The sequence below is a fragment of the Halichoeres trimaculatus genome, unplaced genomic scaffold (genome assembly GCF_033239565.1).
Source record: "Halichoeres trimaculatus isolate MK-OKI-2021-1 unplaced genomic scaffold, fHalTri1.1 fHalTri1_scaffold_5, whole genome shotgun sequence".
NCBI lineage: Eukaryota > Metazoa > Chordata > Actinopteri > Labriformes > Labridae > Halichoeres > Halichoeres trimaculatus.
The window spans coordinates 36,923,803-36,942,592 of NW_027437183.1; the positions used below are offsets into that span (position 1 = coordinate 36,923,803).

Sequence of the window (18,790 nt, forward strand, 5' to 3'; positions counted from 1 at the left end):
ATCACTCTGTCACTTTTTCTGACAGTGTGGAGATCCTGGAGGAAAATAAGAAGAAAAAGAAGAAGAAAAAGAGTCGAAAAGCAAAGGCTGCCTGTTGCTCTTTGGATCCATAAAGTCCACGTTCTGCTTCTCATGTCCTCTTTGAAATGAGGAAGGCCAAATCCTGCTCTACCTCTGACCTGTCTCTTTAAAGCAGTCGCTCTTTTTAGGAGTGAGGAGGAAAAATTCACCTCTATAATATTTGATCCTGTTCATTTGATCAGACAGCACTGTCTCCTAGAGATGAGCTCTTTCTATTTCTCCATCTTTTCAATCATCCTGATGATCTGACCATGGAACATCTGCCTTCTTTCTGCTCACACACATTATTAGTGGATGAACGCTCAGATGGACTTTTTCTGTAGACAACAGAACCATCAAAGAAGTGAAGACATGCTGCTGTTTCTATTAAACAGAGTTTTTCTCTTTGATGCTCTTCTGCTGCTCTGTGTGTTTCCTGGTTCAGCTCCAATCACTGCTCTGAAAAGAATCAAACAGATTCAGTCTTTGAGCTCTTGTTGTCTGCTTTTACCTCAGTGTGTCCAGTCTGCAGAGTGGATCCTCAAGTCCAGCAGAAAGCTGCTCCACTCCTGAGTCTCCTGGATGATTGTAGCTCAGGTCCAGCTCTCTCAGGTGTGAGGGGTTGGAGCTCAGAGCTGAGGCCAGAGAAGCACAGCCTCTCTCTGTGATCAGACATCCTGACAGTCTGAGGTTAGAAAAAGAATCAGGCAATAAGAAAAAGTCCACTGATTATCACCATTTCTTTATCTCTGACCTCAAGCAGGATGAGCCAAAGAGCTGACCTGAGATTTTCCAGTTTGCAGTGTGGACTCTTCAGTCCAGCACACAGAGTCTGGACTCCTGAATCCTGCAGGTCGTTGTGACTCAGGTCCAGGTCTCTGAGTCTGGAGGACTGTGAGCTGAGGACTGAGGACAGAGCTTCACAGCTTCTCTCTGACAGGTTACATCCATGAAGCCTGAAGGAGATCATGGAAAGAGAACAAACAGATGGTTTCAGTGTCATGAACAGAATCCATTCTGTGTCTAATGTCTCACTCATTCACTCATTCACTCACACAGCTTTGTTTGCAGCTCTGATCACTGGCAGCAGCATCAGAAGATCCTCCTCTGAAGCAGAGTATTTCTTCAGGTCAAACTGGTCCAGATCTTTGTCTGGGGACAGTAAGATGAAGACCAGAGCTGACCACTGAGCAGGAGACAGTCGATCTGTGGACAGACGTCCTGATCTCAGGGTCTGTTGGATCTGCTCCTCTAGAGAACGATCATTCAGTTCATTCAGACAGTGGAACAGGTTGATGCTTTGCTCTGCAGACACATCCTCACTGATCTTCTTCTTGATGTACTCAACTGTTTTCTGATTGGTCAGTGAGCCACTTCCTGTCTGTGTCAGCAGACCTCTCGGGAGACTCTGATTGGTCTGCAGAGAGAGACCCAGGAGGAAGCGCAGGACTCTGTAAGGCCTTGTCCACAGCACTCTGATGGAGATGTGTCACTGCTGGTTTGGTTTTTCTTTTTCTGGAGATCAAGGATGTTGTTGTTTGTTGTTGTTCCATCAGGTTGAGTCCAGACTTGGTGAAGGTCAGATGGACGTGAAGAGCAGCCAGAAACTCCTGAACGCTCAGATGGATGAAGCAGAACACCTTGTCCTGGTACAGTCCTCTCTCCTCTCTAAAGATCTGTGTGAACACTCCTGAGTACCAAGAGGCGTCTCTGATGTTGATGCCACACTCTGTCAGGTCTGATTCATAGAAGATCAGGTTTCCTTTCTGCAGCTGCTCAAAAGCCAGTTTTCCCAGAGACTCAATCATCTTCCTGCTCTCTGGACTCCAGACAGGATCAGTCTCAGCTCCTCCATCATACTTGATGCTCTTCACTTTGGACTGAACCAGCAGGAAGTGGATGTACATCTGAGTCAGGGTCCTGGGCAGCTGTCCCCCCTCTCTGGTCTTCAGCACATCCTCCAGAACTGTGTCAGTGATCCAGCAGAAGACCGGGATGTGGCACATGATGTGGAGGCTTCTGGAGGTCTTGATGTGGGAGATGATGGTGCTGGTCTGATCCTCATCTCTGGATCTCTTCCTGAAGTACTCCTCCTTCTGAGGGTCACTGAACCCTCTGACCTCTGTCACCATGTCAACACACTCAGGAGGGATGTGATTGGCTGCTGCAGGTCGTGTGGTTATCCAGAGGCGAGCAGAGGGAAGCAGGTTCCCCCTGATGAGGTTTGTCAGCAGCACATCCACTGAGGTGGACTCTGTACCATCAGTCAGGACCTGGTTGTTGTGGAAGTCCAGAGGAAGTCGACACTCATCCAGACCGTCAAAGATGAAGAGGACCTGGAACTCTTCAAACCTGCAGAGTCCTGCTTCTTTGGTTTGAGGGAAGAAGTGATGAAGCAGTTCCACCAAGCTGAACTTTCTCTCTTTCAGCACATTCAGCTCTCTGAAAGGGAATGGAAATGTGAAGTGGATGTCCTGGTTGCTTTTGTCTTCAGCCCAGTCCAGAGTGAACTTCTGTGTTAAGACTGTTTTCCCGATGCCAGCCACTCCCTTTGTCAGCACTCTTCTGATTGGTTCCTGTCTTCCAGGTGGGCCTTTAAAGATGTCTTCTTGTCTGATGCTAGTTTCTGCTCTGTCTGGTGTCCTGGATGCTGCTTCAATCTGTCTGACCTCATGTTCCTCATTGACCTCTCCAGTCCCTCCCTCTGTGATGTAGAGCTCTGTGTAGATCTGGTTCAGAAGGGTTGGGTTTCCTGCTTTAGCGATCCCCTCAAACACACACTGGAACTTCTCCTTCAGCTCAGACTTCACTTTACGTCTGCACTCTGGAACAACAGCTCCTGAATGAAGAAAACAGAAATGTAATGAATGATGTGAAGCTACAATCAGTCTGATGAGTTTCAACTTTCAGACATCAGGATGGATTTGATTTGGCTCCTCTCTGAAATCTCTTCAGCTCATCAGTTGTGAACAGTTTGTCTCAGCTCATAGATGTGATCCAAATGTCAGCGTCATGTTAAGAGCAGAGTTTGAAATGTAAACCTCTCCCATGTTGTCTCCATTTCCTCTTTCCATCATGTTAAATGTGTTCAAATCCTCTTACTGCTCTGCAGACAGTCAGCCAGCTCCTCCTGCTTCATTCTCCTCAGGAAGTGCAGAGTGATCTTCAGGAAGGCCTCTCTGCTCCTCCTCTGCTCTTCATCCTCATCCTCCCTCTGACTCTCAAAGCATTCTGGGTAATCTGGACTCAGAGCTCTCTGGATCTCCTTCAGCTGGCTCTTTACGAAGCTGATGATGTTCTCCTGGAGCAGCTGGAAGAGAAGAAAATGTCAGGTTGAACTTGTAGAAGGTCAGATCAGATCATGTGTGACAGACAGAAAGCCTGCTGGTCTGCAGAGTCCAGCATGGAGACTGGATCACAAAGCTGCTCCACCTCTTAGTCTGTGGATGCTCCTGTCTTCTACAAATCAAGTTTCTATGAAATGAACTCTGCTGACAAAGTCTGAGTCTGTGTGAGAGCAGCATCCAGCATGACCTCTGACCTGTGAGTGTGAGCAGCTCAGAAATGTGCGGCTTCATTCAATCAGTCAAACACTGAGTGTGAAGAGAATTCAGGCAGAGATGATGTTTGCAGTGTGATCAGGAAAGCATTCAGAAAGCTCCAAACACAATGAGTGTGTGCTCTGAGGCTCAGGAGGAGCTGTGTTTGGACATTTACACACCATCAATATGGAGTCCAGCTGTGTGTGATGCTGCTGGGCAGACTGACCAATGGGAGCCTCTGATCTCTGAACTCTGAGGAACAAACAGAAGATCATGGAGTGTTTCTAACAGAGTGACACACAGTGTTCATGTGATAGACTCTATCTGCTGGATCCTCCTACAAACACAGGACACACATGAAGAGACATGCTGAGTCCAGGTCTTTCTGCCTCCAGTCCTGTTTACTGCTGTTGGATCCTGATAGAAACACAAAGACTGAAACATGTTCACCTTCACAGAGAAAACACCAAGCACAGTTAGGACCAAATGTTTCACACACAACAACAGGAAGTTACCTTTGAAACACTCACCTTTCATCAACACAATGCTCTGATGATTTGAAATCATGACGTATATCCATAGACCAATCACTCTTCAAGGAGACACAGCTGGGTCCAGGTCCAGGTTCAGGTTTAGGAAAGTCTGCTGTCTTACGTTTGACCCTGACAGAATCACAAACACTGATGAATAGACATGAACACTGAAAATCTTCCAGGTTTGAGTTCTGCTGAAATTTACCACAAACTTTCCTCAAGTTTGAATTCTGATAAAAACTCTGAGATGGATTCTTACTTTAGACGATCAGATTTAAAGTTAAGAGGTGTAAACATAGACCAGTCACTTTTTAAATAGACACAGCTGGGGCACACACAGACACACACACACACAGACACACACACACACACACACACACACACACACACACACACACGCACACACACACACACGCACACACGCGCACACACACACACACACACACACACACACACACACACATATTGCCCTCTGACACAGTGTCTTTCAAGATCCACCCACCAGGTGGAGCCACATTCGTTCTGTTCCTCTTAATGAGTCCAGAGTTAATCTGGATCAGCTTCTGGTTCAGCTCTTTTCAAAATGAAAACATGAGAAAACTTTCAGTTTGATTTTTGACAGAAAGTAGAAAATACTCACCAGATGAATTCAGACTGACTTCCTCCTTCACACGGAGAAGAAACCCAAAGAGAGACACTGCAGCTGATCCTCCCTCACTTCATCATCATCATCATCATCATCATCATCATCATCATCATCATCATCATCATCATCATCAATCCAAGGACTCGGTCACGCTCTCTCCACTGAACAGTCAGAGTCTAGAAACATGAAGAGAACATGAGCTCAGTGTGAGCTACGAGCAGAAAGCAGAGGTCAGCTCCAATCACAGAGCAGGAACCTGCAGAGACTTCCTGTCAGGACACGACTGAGAAAGCTTCAGATTACAGAACCTAATCCCTGATCTTTGAGAACAGAGTGAGGTGTTTCTGTGAACCTGACCCTTTATGAGAAGATGTCACATGGTTTGTTCTTTCTGTAGCAGACAACAGGAGGAGAACATGAATGTTTCCGTGTTTAAGAATGAGCAGCAGTAAAATTATACAGGATCCCGAATCACTCTGAGCTCTTTTCTAAGTTTTTTGGTGTCTGACAACAGGATGACACCACTTCTGTAAGTCACAGGTCGAGCTGTACTGAGCCACATATTAACACAGTTGGAAACCCTTACAGTTAAAGGTGAAGAAAGTGTGCCAGTTGGCCCCCTTAAGTAAAACTCTCCAGCCAACAATCAAATGCTAACCAATCCCAGAGGTTAAGGGTCTTATGTTGCACGGGTACTGGTACCTCTGTAAACAAATACAGAGCAGCTGGTGGGGCAGCTCGCTTTGACGCAGACACTGATACTCTCAGTATCTGTCAAGTTAGAATATTATTTTTGAACTTTCTGTTTCATTTTGCTAACCTCTTGTGTTTTTCAGTTCCTGTCAAGTTACCTCCCTCACCGCTGATCACCGGACCCCTCCCTAATGTGTTGCACCTGTGTCTTGTTTGATTCACTCCCCTTGTTTTCTTCTACTTCACTGTTCTCTCACTTCTCTGCCAGATTATCACAGGCTATGTTTTTGTGCAGCCAATATTCGGGTTGAGGTTGATATTCCAGTTTCTGAAACATTTGGAATAACCTTTATGTGTGTCATAATTCCTTCTGTAACAAGTATGTATTTTTTTGTGTGAAGTTTGTCAAAATTCTTCCTAGTGTTCCCTAAATATCATTTTTCTAATTTATTTTCATTTTGGAAAATGTTAACGTTTTGTATTTACGTGCAAGGCTCTACTTTATGTGTTTGAAGAAGCAGACTTTTATTTTGAAGGGGCGTGCTTTGATTTGTGACAGAATCCAGCAGCTCACTCTCTCTGCTGTCTGGATTCTAATTAACGGTACGGTACATTTTTTTGTTTTAACACACAATACAAGAGTCTTAAGTTAAACCAAGTGGTGTGTACGTCCATGAAAGGTGCAGACATTTTCTGACACAGACTTTCTGTGAATATTTTCATGTATGACTTTGTTATGTCCGTGATAAAACCGCTGAATCACTAGCGATGCTAGCACTGTATCAGCCACGTGGAGACGAGTACTTAACTGTGTGTGTGTGTGTGTGTGTGTGTGTGTGTGTGTGTGTGTGTGTGTGTGTGTGTGTGTGTGTGTGTGTGTGTGTGTGTTTGTTTTGACTCATAGGAGCAGGAGCTGTGTCCTATGTCTGTAAATAAGAGCACGTACCCTGCGTCTCATCGTGTGTTTCCTGTATGCAGGTATGGATTCTGTGTTAAAAAAAACTTCATCTGGTAGGCCTTTGCATGAGTTTTGTATTGCATTTTTATAGACCTGTTGAATGTTTGATATCTATAAAGAGAAGAGAAGTAGGTTCACAGCTAAAACACTGTATGAGTAATAGATGATGAAAAACTATACGATCACCATAGGAGTGTTGTACAATCTGCTTATGCTCTCTGCTGTCTGGATTCTAATTAGCGGAGCAGGAGCTGTGTCCTATGTCTGTAAATAAGAGCACGTACCCTGTGTCTCATCGTGTTTCCTGTATGCAGTATGTAGTAAACGCTGTGACCCTGAACTCTGAGTCGTCTCATCATTCTGCCAGAAGTACGACCGAAAAGAAGGGGCTACACTTCCACATGATACACTGATCAAAACAGCAACGCACAGACAATATCTGGAAGAAAGGAGATACCATGTTGCATTTGCATCATTTCCGCTTCGTCTTCCAGTATGCATAGCAACACCAGCAACAACATCAACAAGACCACGCACGGCGGACTTCCTGTACTCAAAAGACCAAGATTCCTTGTGAACAGAACACAGATTAATGTTTCTTTGGACGGGGATATACCGATAGGCGTATACATGAACAAATATTCAGGTTAGAAAGGAGGAACCCACAGTTTTGGATAGTTTCCTAACAGGAAGTGTGAATGGTTTAAGAGTCAGTGTTGTGCAAGCTCACACAAAAAGTGAGTTAGCTCAAAGTTCTGTTCACACTGATGAATATGAGAAAGTGTCATGTACTACCAACCCCTCCTTGGAAAACCGGTAACTTTTATAAAGGTGGTCATCCGAAAAAGAGAGTGGGTCGGGCTCCGATGTCCACGGGATCTTCTAAGAACGGAAAAGCCATTTTTTCGTAAGGACTCATTGGTCAGTGGGCGGGGTTTTTATAGTCTGCGAGTTCAATCTGGAACCTAACCTGCCCCGGAGCAGGTTAGCCGTTCAGCGTATGTTGCCATGGAGACTCGCCTCGCTGAGGAGTGATCCCATGTCGTAGAACAGGGAATCCGGAACCTATCCTCAAAGCTATCTTGCTAGGCAGTAATCCTGCTTCATAGAACAGGGCCCTGTTGTCTGCTACAGAAAGAACAAACCATGTGACATCTTCTCATAAAGAATCAGATTTTAGTTTGACTAAACTCAAAGTAAATGATACAGACAGAAAAATGACATGTGGTGTAGCTAAAGCATGAAGGGAAAAACATTTTATGTTTTATAACAAATAATAAATGTGTGACTGTTTCCTCTGGCTGTTGCTTTTGGGGTCAAACCAAAACACCTGGACCCGTATAGAACTTCTAAGGCCTTGGACACACGTAGCCGGGTATCTTAAGAAATGAAATCCACCAACCCAACATTTGATTTAGAAATACTTTTTTCTGCATGCACTGGGCAAATCTGCCGAAAAATGTGACTTGAAGCACGACAGTGGCAGTGTTTTTCAGATGTGAAACCCGCACCAGCCAATCAGAATGAACTCCCTTCATTCAGCTATGACGTTTAACAATCAAGAACTTTGGATCTCGGCAAAAAAACACAAAACCATTAAACCAGATTATTTTTTAATCTTCACTTTGGCTGGAGTTTTCAGAAAACATGGTTTTTAGTGACGTAAAACTAAAGTTTGGTGTGGATGACAGGCCTGTTAGGGCCTGAAATGTAACAACGACCCAAGATGTAATAATAAAAAAAAAAAATAATGAACCCTGAAATGTAATAACTGATCAAATTAAAACATTTTGGTTTTCATTATATTTTTTTAATTTACATTGTGGGCTCTAATTTCGTAGACCAGGCGCACCTGCTGTGCGCCTGCCTTTGCCGCGCGGACAGAGCGTGACTGGCGCACTTTGCAGGTTTCCTGCAGTGCCAAGAGAGGCGCAGTCAAGGCGCAGAGAGGCGCAGGAGAGCGCTTCCAAGCCTCCCTCCGCGCAAATGGCAGAGAGGGAGGAGAAAAACTGTGAGTGGGTTTAACACAGCCAAGCACTGTCTTCACCAATCAAATTAGCGCCTTTTTTTGCCTTTAAATGTGCTGCGGCTGAGGTGCAGCGTCTGATTGGTCTGAGTGATCTCCAGCACTGCGGAAACAGTGCTGGTAGCGGAGACAGCCGGGCCACTGTCCCTGCAGCAGGAGAATAGACAGTGGGGCGCATCGGAGGACACGAAGCGCGTCACCGTGTGAGCAATGCTTTTGATCCACCTGCACTCCTGGTTTGTTATCACCAAATAGCAGAACCTTTGTGATATACTGTGTACTCTTCCAGTGTCTCCACCTCATTCTCCTCACAATAATGCACTCCATTCCACCAGAAATTAGAGCCCTCAGGGTTGTTGTTACATTTTGGGCTCTAGCAAGTCTTAAAAGTATAAAACTTTATATGGTTTCCCAGATACCTAGATGCTACATGTGGACAGAGATCCTCTCAGAGAGCTAACTTAGCCTGAAAACTCCTAGCAAAGAGTCTTAGCTTAATAGGGGACAGAAATTTTGATCTTGGTGAGAAGGTGTGGTTGACCTCTTTGTTAGGTATGATGCCTTCTAAAGGTTGTGCTCTGAGCAAGGGGAAACATCCAGTTAGTAGAAATGAAGCCTTTGTAGAAGTGCTAAAAGTTTCTGTTCATCAAGAATCTGCTCGAGGCTGGCTGCAGAAAGACCAGAAGTCACATTCACATCTAGCCATAAAAACAGACTTTTACAGCATTAAAAACATATTTACAGCCTGGTTCAAAAAACATCTTAGGTCTAAAACTCTGATTTCACTATCAGCACACACTGTACGGTGAGTGAATTTTTTCCTAACTCGTCAGTTTAGAAGTAATTAGGATTGTTTGATTGTCCGATCAGAGACACAGCTCAGGTCACGTGACTGATGAGCGCCCTGTAGCTGTTCAAAAGAAAACTCACAGCTGACGTCACATCAAATGTGGCTGCATCCGTGGATTGGCTTCATTTCAAGGTTTCAAGAACAGTGATGTCAGGGAGACCAAGTCCATGCCTCATACAGTCTATGGCTCTTAGTAATGAACAGACATGATATTGGTGTTGATAGTTTGAGTCACTGCTGCTCTCACTCTGCTTTTAAAACTGAATAATCAAAGGTTAACAATATTTCAGCTGTGATGAGTCCAACTGATTCTCCAATGAAGAGGTTCAAATGGTTTGTGTTTTACAGTGGACTGAATGATCATAATCACACTGGTTGTTGAATATTTGCTCAGTTTATAAGACACCAAATGATTGACCTTTGAAACAGCCATGAAACTTATAAAACAATAAAACCAACTGCTGTATAAAGGTGTGTTTTATCACTTCAGACAACAGACAATACTTCATTTGTCTGAACAGCTAAGAAATGTGTTTATAATCAAAGGAACTTATGAGGACAGTGCAGGTTTACCTGGTTAAATAACACACAGGTAACATGTAAATATGGAACATGTCACACAGGTAACATAAAGTTTGACCTTATCCTGTTTCTGATTCTCCATCTAAACATTTACAGAATTTAATCAAAACATAACGTCCTGTATTTAATCTCTGTGATTTGATTTGTTGGTCAAAGTTTGTTGATTCATTGTGTTCTTCTTGAAATAACAAATATAAAGTTCTATAACATTAGTATATTAAATGATCAGCAGATACTTTTCAAATAAGCATATTGATTTAAAGTTACATATGTACACCTGTATATAACACAGAAAAAAATGAGCAAACCTACAGAGAAGGCTCCCCAAGGCACACACATGAAGAGAGAAGCTCTCTGTCTGGCTTCACAGAGACTTTTCCACAAACTGAACTCTCCTCTGTCCCACAACCCACCCACAAGTCAGATGAGTTGAACCAGCCAATAAGGACACACCTAATTATTACAACCATTCTAGGTTGTAAACAGTGTTACTGCCATGACACTCTAAGTAGACAAACAAACCTACTACCGTCTAATATCTTATATCTTCTGGCTAGATGTGTATGTGACTTCCAGTCTTTCTGCAGCCAGCCTCAAGCATATCTTTGATGAACAGCAACTTTTAGCTCTTCCGCAAAGGTTTCATTTTTCTAAACTGGACGTTGCCCCTTGCTTCGGACACTGGAGCTCTGGTTTGCGACTCTGCACAAAAGTTAGAATTTATTGGATGTGTGCGGCGTGAAAACTTTTTTCTTGAAAAGGACAGTTTGAGGGGATAAGACTGCTCAAATGAGATTATTCACCAGCAGGAAGCCCCGCTGACCTCGTGGATGTGTTAAGCATAAACCAAGGTTCACACTTTCATATTGTCTTTGTTTCTCGAGACGTCGAGACATCTCGTTGTAGATTTCCTTCATCTTTTGTTCAGAATATAGGCCCTCGGACGCTCAGCGTCTCTGGGGGTCTATGAGACAGTGGGTTGGCCTAGACGCTGGGCTTCTGCATGATGACTGGATGATCTGTCTGAGGCTGAATCCCTTTTTGATTGACAGTGAAATGAGCCAGTCAGCGATCTTGAAGTAAAACCCTCCACCGGAGCATCTTCTGAGTTCTACATTTACTTAATGTTTAAAGATTCTCTCTCTTTTCACCAATAAACAGCTACAGCTGCAGCTGCAGAGTTTCTCCCCCAGTCACTCACACTTACAGCCTGTCGTAGTCTCATGGAGTGGCTCCAGCTTCTAACAAGCTGACACGGAGGGGAGAATTTACGTTTAAATAAATAAACAAATTTACGATGTAGGCTGGAAAAAAAATAACTTCCCCTTCTTGACTGACCAGCAGCCACCACTGATGCTGACCCATCCTCACTGTTAGGCCCCAAAAACAGCTCTGTATTCACCAGAGCTACAAGCTCAACATTACTGAAACTACACCGAACTTGCCTGTAAGAAGTGGGTCAGGGCTGGTAAAAACCCTAACTCTGGTGTTTGGACCATCTTCAGGACTGTCTCTGTCTCTGAAGAACTTGATGTAAAATCTATGAGGGCAGACTGTGGAGTTCAGAATAATAAAAACAGAAAGTGGAGTCTCAGAGTGATCCACACTGCTGCTTCATCACATCTGACTGCTGCTTGTTCCATTAGAAGGTTAGTCAGCACCATCTAGTGGTCAGATAGTAAAACTACATCATGTGAGCAGTGTGTAATCTGAGAGTGTGTTTCTGATACAGGTCAGACCAGTTCTGACGTCACTCTGAAGTTAGGCTGTGACTGTCTCTTCAGGTCAAACACAGATCGACACCAGGACCAACGAGGGACAGAGCAGCAGCTTCTTCTCTCCACACCTGAAGCTGGAAAGTGTCTGTGAGCTGAGCTGAACTCACTTCAACAGGTGAGAATCCTTCCAGAGAAACCTGTCCCTGTTTGATGATCAGGATCACTGAGCTCTCATGCTGCTGGATCACTGTTGACCTGTAGAAATGTTTCTGGGTGCTGATTGGCTGTTTGAAACATGTTGGAGAACATGTCTGTGAGTTAAATAGCAGTGATTTTACAAAGATTGATCTGTTTTATAGTTTGTGTCTGATGAGTAGAGTCAGCAGCAGTTAGATCATAGTCTGAGTCACATTGTCTCTGAAAAAATGCAGGGTGTGTCTGAACCGGTCTGACAGCCTGGATCAACTTAGCTCAGGGTTTTTTTTTTATTAACTGTTGAGACTCTGAAGTGAGGAGTGTGGATCAAAAGGTCAGAGGTCAAATATATTCCAGCACTGAAACTGACTCTGTTTCTCTAAAGACCCTTTAACACAGTCCACACACTGGAGGATTCAAACAGAGACTCTTTGTTTGGACTGTGACAGACAATGAAACCTGTGTAACATATGTGTTTATAAAGTGTTTTTTTTTTTTTTTTTTAATGGGGGGGCTCCTCAGATCCTGTTTTTTCTCTAACAAGGTTTGATTCAGTCCTGAATATCCGAGTCATGTTCCTGAGAGGAAGAAGAACTACGATGAAGCTTGATGTAATGACTGAACATGTTGTTGTGTTTGTGTGAAGGTGGGGGCTCTGCTATGGATCAGAGTGAGGACAGAGAGGAGGGAGCCCCTCCCTCTAAAACCCTCCCTCTGTGTGGGGACCATGAGAGCCAGACCAGAGCTCAGAGGTGAGACCAGGATCTCTAACTGTCCATGGACTAACATCACTGCACCATCATTATTCACACTTACAGCTGTGTGTGTGTGTGTGTGTGTGTGTGTGTGTGTGTGTGTGTGTGTGTGTGCGTGTGTGTGTGTGCGTGTGTGTGTGTGTGTGTGTGTGTGCGTGTGTGTGTGTGCGTGTGTTTGTTTTGAAGCAAAATGCGTCAGACTGGACCAGACTCTCCTGGACCTGCTCCCAGCTGTGTCTCTTTAAAAAGTGACAGGTCTATGGTTGAACCTTTTCACTTCAAATCTGTGCGTCAGTCTGATCGTCTAAAGTAAGAATCCATCTCAGTGTTTTAATCAGAATTCAAACTTTAGGAAAGTTTGTGGTAAATTTCAGCAGAACTCAAATCTGGAAGATATTCAGTGTTCGTGTTTGTTTATCAGTGTTTATGATTCTGTCAGAGTCAAACATGAGAGACCAGACTCTCCAGAACCTGGACCCAGCTGTGTCTCCTTAAAGAGTGATCTGTCTATGGATATACGCCATGAAGTTAAATCTTCAGAGCTTAGATTTGATGAAAGGTGAGTGTTTCAAAGGTAACTTCCTGTTGTTGTGTGTGAAACATTTGATCCTAACTGTGCTTGGTGTTTTCTCTGTGAAGGTGAACATGTTTCAGTCTTTGTGTTTCTATCAGGATCCAACAGCAGTAAACAGGACTGGAGGCAGAAAGAGCTGGACTCAGCATGTCTCTTCATGTGTGTCCTGTGTTTGTAGGAGGATCCAGCAGATAGAGTCTATCACATGAACACTGTGTGTCACTCTGTTAGAAACACTCCATGATCTTCTGTTTGTTCCTCAGAGTTCAGAGATCAGAGGCTCCCATTGGTCAGTCTGCCCAGCAGCATCACACACAGCTGGACTCCATATTGATGGTGTGTAAATGTCCAAACACAGCTCCTCCTGAGCCTCAGAGCACACACTCATTGTGTTTGGAGCTTTCTGAATGCTTTCCTGATCACACTGCAAACATCATCTCTGCCTGAATTCTCTTCACACTCAGTGTTTGACTGATTGAATGAAGCCGCACATTTCTGAGCTGCTCACACTCACAGGTCAGAGGTCATGCTGGATGCTGCTCTCACACACACTCAGACTTTGTCAGCAGAGTTCATTTCCTAGAAACTCGATTTGTAGAAGACAGGAGCATCCACAGACTAAGAGGTGGAGCAGCTTTGTGATCCAGTCTCCATGCTGGACTCTGCAGACCAGCAGGCTTTCTGTCTGTCACACATGATCTGATCTGACCTTCTACAAGTTCAACCTGACATTTTCTTCTCTTCCAGCTGCTCCAGGAGAACATCATCAGCTTCGTAAAGAGCCAGCTGAAGGAGATCCAGAGAGCTCTGAGTCCAGATTACCCAGAATGCTTTGAGAGTCAGAGGGAGGATGAGGATGAAGAGCAGAGGAGGAGCAGAGAGGCCTTCCTGAAGATCACTCTGCACTTCCTGAGGAGAATGAAGCAGGAGGAGCTGGCTGACTGTCTGCAGAGCAGTAAGAGGATTTGAACACATTTAACATGATGGAAAGAGGAAATGGAGACAACATGGGAGAGGTTTACATTTCAAACTCTGCTCTTAACATGACGCTCACATTTGGATCACATCTATGAGCTGAGACAAACTGTTCACAACTGATGAGCTGAAGAGATTTCAGAGAGGAGCCAATCAAATCCATCCTGATGTCTGAAAGTTGAAACTCATCAGACTGATTGTAGCTTCACATCATTCATTACATTTCTGTTTTCTTCATTCAGGAGCTTCTGCTGCTGCAGAGTGCAGACGTAAAGTGAAGTCTGAGCTGAAGGAGAAGTTCCAGTGTGTGTTTGAGGGGATCTCTAAAGCAGGAAACCCAACCCTTCTGAACCAGATCTACACAGAGCTCTACATCACAGAGGGAGGGACTGGAGAGGTCAATGAGGAACATGAGGTCAGACAGATTGAAGCAGCATCCAGGACACCAGACAGAGCAGATACTAGCATCAGACAAGAAGACATCTTTAAAGGCCCACCTGGAAGACAGGAACCAATCAGAAGAGTGCTGACAAAGGGAGTGGCTGGCATCGGGAAAACAGTCTTAACACACAAGTTCACTCTGGACTGGGCTGAAGACAAAAGCAACCAGGACATCCAGTTCACATTTCCATTCCCTTTCAGAGAGCTGAATGTGCTGAAAGAGAGAAAGTTCAGCTTGGTGGAACTGCTTCATCACTTCTTCCCTCAAACCAAAGAAACAGGACTCTGCAGGTTTGAAGAGTTCCAGGTCCTGTTCATCTTTGACGGTCTGGATGAGTGTCGACTTCCTCTGGACTTCCACAACAACCAGGTCCTGACTGATGGTACAGAGTCCACCTCAGTGGATGTGCTGCTGACAAACCTCATCAGGGGGAACCTGCTTCCCTCTGCTCGCCTCTGGATAACCACACGACCTGCAGCAGCCAATCAGATCCCTCCTGAGTGTGTTGACATGGTGACAGAGGTCAGAGGGTTCAGTGACCCTCAGAAGGAGGAGTACTTCAGGAAGAGATCCAGAGATGAGGATCAGGCCAGCACCATCATCTCCCACATCAAGACCTCCAGAAGCCTCCACATCATGTGCCACATCCCGGTCTTCTGCTGGATCACTGCTACAGTTCTGGAGGATGTGCTGAAGACCAGAGAGGGGGGACAGCTGCCCAGGACCCTGACTCAGATGTACATCCACTTCCTGCTGGTTCAGTCCAAAGTGAAGAGCATCAAGTATGATGGAGGAGCTGAGACTGATCCTGTCTGGAGTCCAGAGAGCAGGAAGATGATTGAGTCTCTGGGAAAACTGGCTTTTGAGCAGCTGCAGAAAGGAAACCTGATCTTCTATGAATCAGACCTGACAGAGTGTGGCATCAACATCAGAGACGCCTCTTGGTACTCAGGAGTGTTCACACAGATCTTTAGAGAGGAGAGAGGACTGTACCAGGACAAGGTGTTCTGCTTCATCCATCTGAGCGTTCAGGAGTTTCTGGCTGCTCTTCACGTCCATCTGACCTTCACCAAGTCTGGACTCAACCTGATGGAACAACAACAAACAACATCCTGGTGGCCTAAAATGTTCAGAGTCAAACCTGAACTGGAACACCTCCATCAGAGTGCTGTGGACAAGGCCTTACAGAGTCCAAACGGACACCTGGACTTGTTCCTGCGCTTCCTCCTGGGTCTCTCTCTGCGGACCAATCAGAGTCTCCTGAGAGGTCTGCTGACACAGACAGGAAGTGACTCACAGACCAATCAGAAAACAGTTGAGTACATCAAGAAAAAGCTCAGTGAGGATGTGTCTGCAGAGCAAAGCATCAACCTGTTCCACTGTCTGAATGAACTGAATGATCGTTCTCTAGAGGAGCAGATCCAACAGACCCTGAGATCAGGACGTCTGTCCACAGATCGACTGTCTCCTGCTCAGTGGTCAGCTCTGGTCTTCATCTTGCTGTCCTCAGACAAAGATCTGGACCTGTTTGACCTGAAGAAATACTCTGCTTCAGAGGAGGCTCTTCTGAGGCTGCTGCCAGTGATCAGAGCTGCAAACAAAGCTGTGTGAGTGAATGAGTGAATGAGTGAATGAGTAAATGAGTGAGACATTAGAAACAGAATGAATTCTGTTCATGACACTGAAAACATCTGTTTGTTCTCTTTCCATGATCTCCTTCAGGCTGAGTGGATGTGACCTGTCAGAGAGAAGCTGTGAAGCTCTGTCCTCAGTCCTCAGCTCACAGTCCTCCAGGCTCAGAGACCTGGACCTGAGTCACAACGACCTGCAGGATTCAGGAGTCCAGACTCTGTGTGCTGGACTGAAGAGTCCACACTGCAAACTGGAAACTCTCAGGTCAGGTCTTTGGCTCATCCTGCTTGAGGTCGGAGATAAAGAAATGGTGATAATCAGTGGACTTTTTCTTATTGCCTGATTCATTTTCTAACCTCAGACTGTCAGGATGTCTGATCACAGAGAGAGGCTGTGCTTCTCTGGCCTCAGCTCTGAGCTCCAACCCCTCACACCTGAGAGAGCTGGACCTGAGCTACAATCATCCAGGAGACTCAGGAGTGGAGCAGCTTTCTGCTGGACTTGAGGATCCACTCTGCAGACTGGACACACTGAGGTAAAAGCAGACAACAAGAGCTCAAAGACTGAATCTGTTTGATTCTTTTCAGAGCAGTGATTGGAGCTGAACCAGGAAACACACAGAGCAGCAGAAGAGCATCAAATAGAAAAACTCTGTTTCATAGAAACAGCAGCATGTCTTCACTTCTTTGATGGTTCTGTTCTCTACAGAAAAAGTCCATCTGAGCGTTCATCCACTAATAATGTGTGTGAGCAGAAAGAAGGCAGATGTTCCATGGTCAGATCATCAGGATGATTGAAAAGATGGAGAAATAGAAAGAGCTCATCTCTAGGAGACAGTGCTGTCTGATCAAATGAACAGGAACAAATATTATAGAGGTGAATTTTTCCTCCTCACTCCTAAAAAGAGCGACTACTTTAAAGAGACAGGTCAGAGGTAGAGCAGGATTTGGCCTTCCTCATTTCAAAGAGGACATGAGAAGCAGAACGTGGACTTTATGGATCCAAAGAGCAACAGGCAGCCTTTGCTTTTTGACTCTTTTTCTTCTTCTTTTTCTTCTTCTTTTCCTCCAGGATCTCCACACTGTCAGAAAAAGTGACAGAGTGATGGAGACAGTTGGCTCAGATGAGTTTCAGCCTGTTTCTCTGTCACAGGGACAAACTGAGGATCACTGCTTCATGTTGAGCAGCAGTTAGGACTCATGTTGGACAGAAAATCACTCTGACTGTGTTTCTTCCTCCAGGGTGGACCATGGTGGACAGCAGAGGTTAAAACCTGGTCTGAAGAAGTGTAAGTGTGGAATCACTTTGACTCCTGATGAGCAAACAGCAGACTGTCAGCTAACAAAGAATGAAGCCTTCAGGTGTGTCTGATGATAAACTGCTGCTGTGTTGTGTCTTTTTCTCTCCATCAGATTTCTGTGAACTCACTCTGGACTCAAACACAGCTCACAGAGAGCTCAGACTGTCTGAAAACAGCAGGAAGGTGACACGTGTGAGAGAGGATCAGTCATATCCTGATCATCCAGACAGATTTAACCACTGGCCTCAGCTGCTGTGTAGAGATGGTCTGACTGGGCGCTGTTACTGGGAGGTGGAGTGGAAAGGAAAGGTTGATATATCAGTGAGTTACAGAGGAATCAGAAGGAAAGGAAACAGTGTTGACTGTGTGTTTGGACGCAATGATCAGTCCTGGAGTCTGAGGTGCTCTGATGAAGGTTACTCTGTCTGTCACAATAACAGAAGAACAGTCCTCCCTCTGTCTCCGTCCTCTGACTCTGACAGAGTAGCAGTGTATGTGGACTGTCCTGCTGGCACTCTGTCCTTCTACAGAGTCTCCTCTGACTCACTGATCCACCTCCACACCTTCAGCTCCACCTTCACTCAACCTCTCTATCCTGGGTTTTGGTTGTTTTCTGGTTCCTCAGTGAGTGTGTGTGTTCCTCAGTGAGTGTGTGTGTTCCTCAGTGAGTGAGTGTGTGTTTCTCAGTGAGTGTGTGTTCCTCAGTGAGTGTGTGTTGTGTGTAGGAGGGAGAGTCTCCTCCTCTCTACACAAACACAAACAGCTGCTGAAGAAGAGTTTAGCCTCTGCACTAACACACACAAACTTCAGCTGATCCTTTGACTCTTTCTATCCTGTCACATCAGTCTGAATGTTATCAAAGAGCAGGACTCAGAGGAAAACTGGATCACTCAACTTTACTCATTTACATCTCTATGCTGAAAAAATCATCCAGACTTTTTTCTTTGATGTATTTTAGCTTTGACTCATATATTAGACAAACTGTTTTGTTCAATCATGAATCAGAAAATCAATCTGACACAAACTGAGGATTGATTCTGTGTAATGTTGATTTCAATAAAGTTGTGCTCAGCATTTTCTTCTTAATAATCTGTCAAACTCTGTTTTAATCCCAGCTCATCACAAACCAAGTGTTTAGAAACTGAGCCATGATGAAGATCTGTTTCAGGCTCCTCTCAGTGACTGTTTTCATATTTCTCTTTTCTCTGCTGTTAAACTCTGATCACAGTAAGTTTGGGTGAAGTCAGGTTCACTGCAGCACGGCGTCAGGTCTGGTCTGACCCTGTTTCTACTTCATTCAACAACCCTC

The 18,790-nt window shown here is 44.8% G+C and overlaps 2 protein-coding genes across 2 annotated transcripts; one reads left to right on the forward strand and one right to left on the reverse strand.

Annotated features, from left to right (window-relative positions):
* Window positions 1-567: 567 nt before the first annotated feature.
* Window positions 568-4,169, reverse strand: LOC141790364 (NLR family CARD domain-containing protein 3-like). The gene is given in 8 exon segments (XM_074670189.1): window positions 568-745; window positions 843-1,016; window positions 1,116-1,505; window positions 1,507-2,899; window positions 3,163-3,370; window positions 3,782-3,886; window positions 3,973-4,019; window positions 4,133-4,169. Coding segments are annotated over 8 exon segments (2,532 nt in total).
* Window positions 4,170-11,712: 7,543 nt separating this feature from the next.
* LOC141790365 (NLR family CARD domain-containing protein 3-like) lies at window positions 11,713-18,129 on the forward strand. The gene is made up of 11 exons (XM_074670190.1): window positions 11,713-11,783; window positions 12,450-12,555; window positions 12,745-12,867; window positions 12,998-13,117; window positions 13,405-13,468; window positions 13,880-14,087; window positions 14,353-16,156; window positions 16,272-16,445; window positions 16,543-16,716; window positions 17,423-17,469; window positions 17,594-18,129. Exons 2-11 carry the CDS (start codon window positions 12,464-12,466, stop codon window positions 18,127-18,129), a joined length of 3,342 nt encoding a protein of 1,113 aa, XP_074526291.1. The 5' UTR covers window positions 11,713-11,783; window positions 12,450-12,463.
* The last annotated feature ends 661 nt before the right edge of the window (window positions 18,130-18,790 follow it).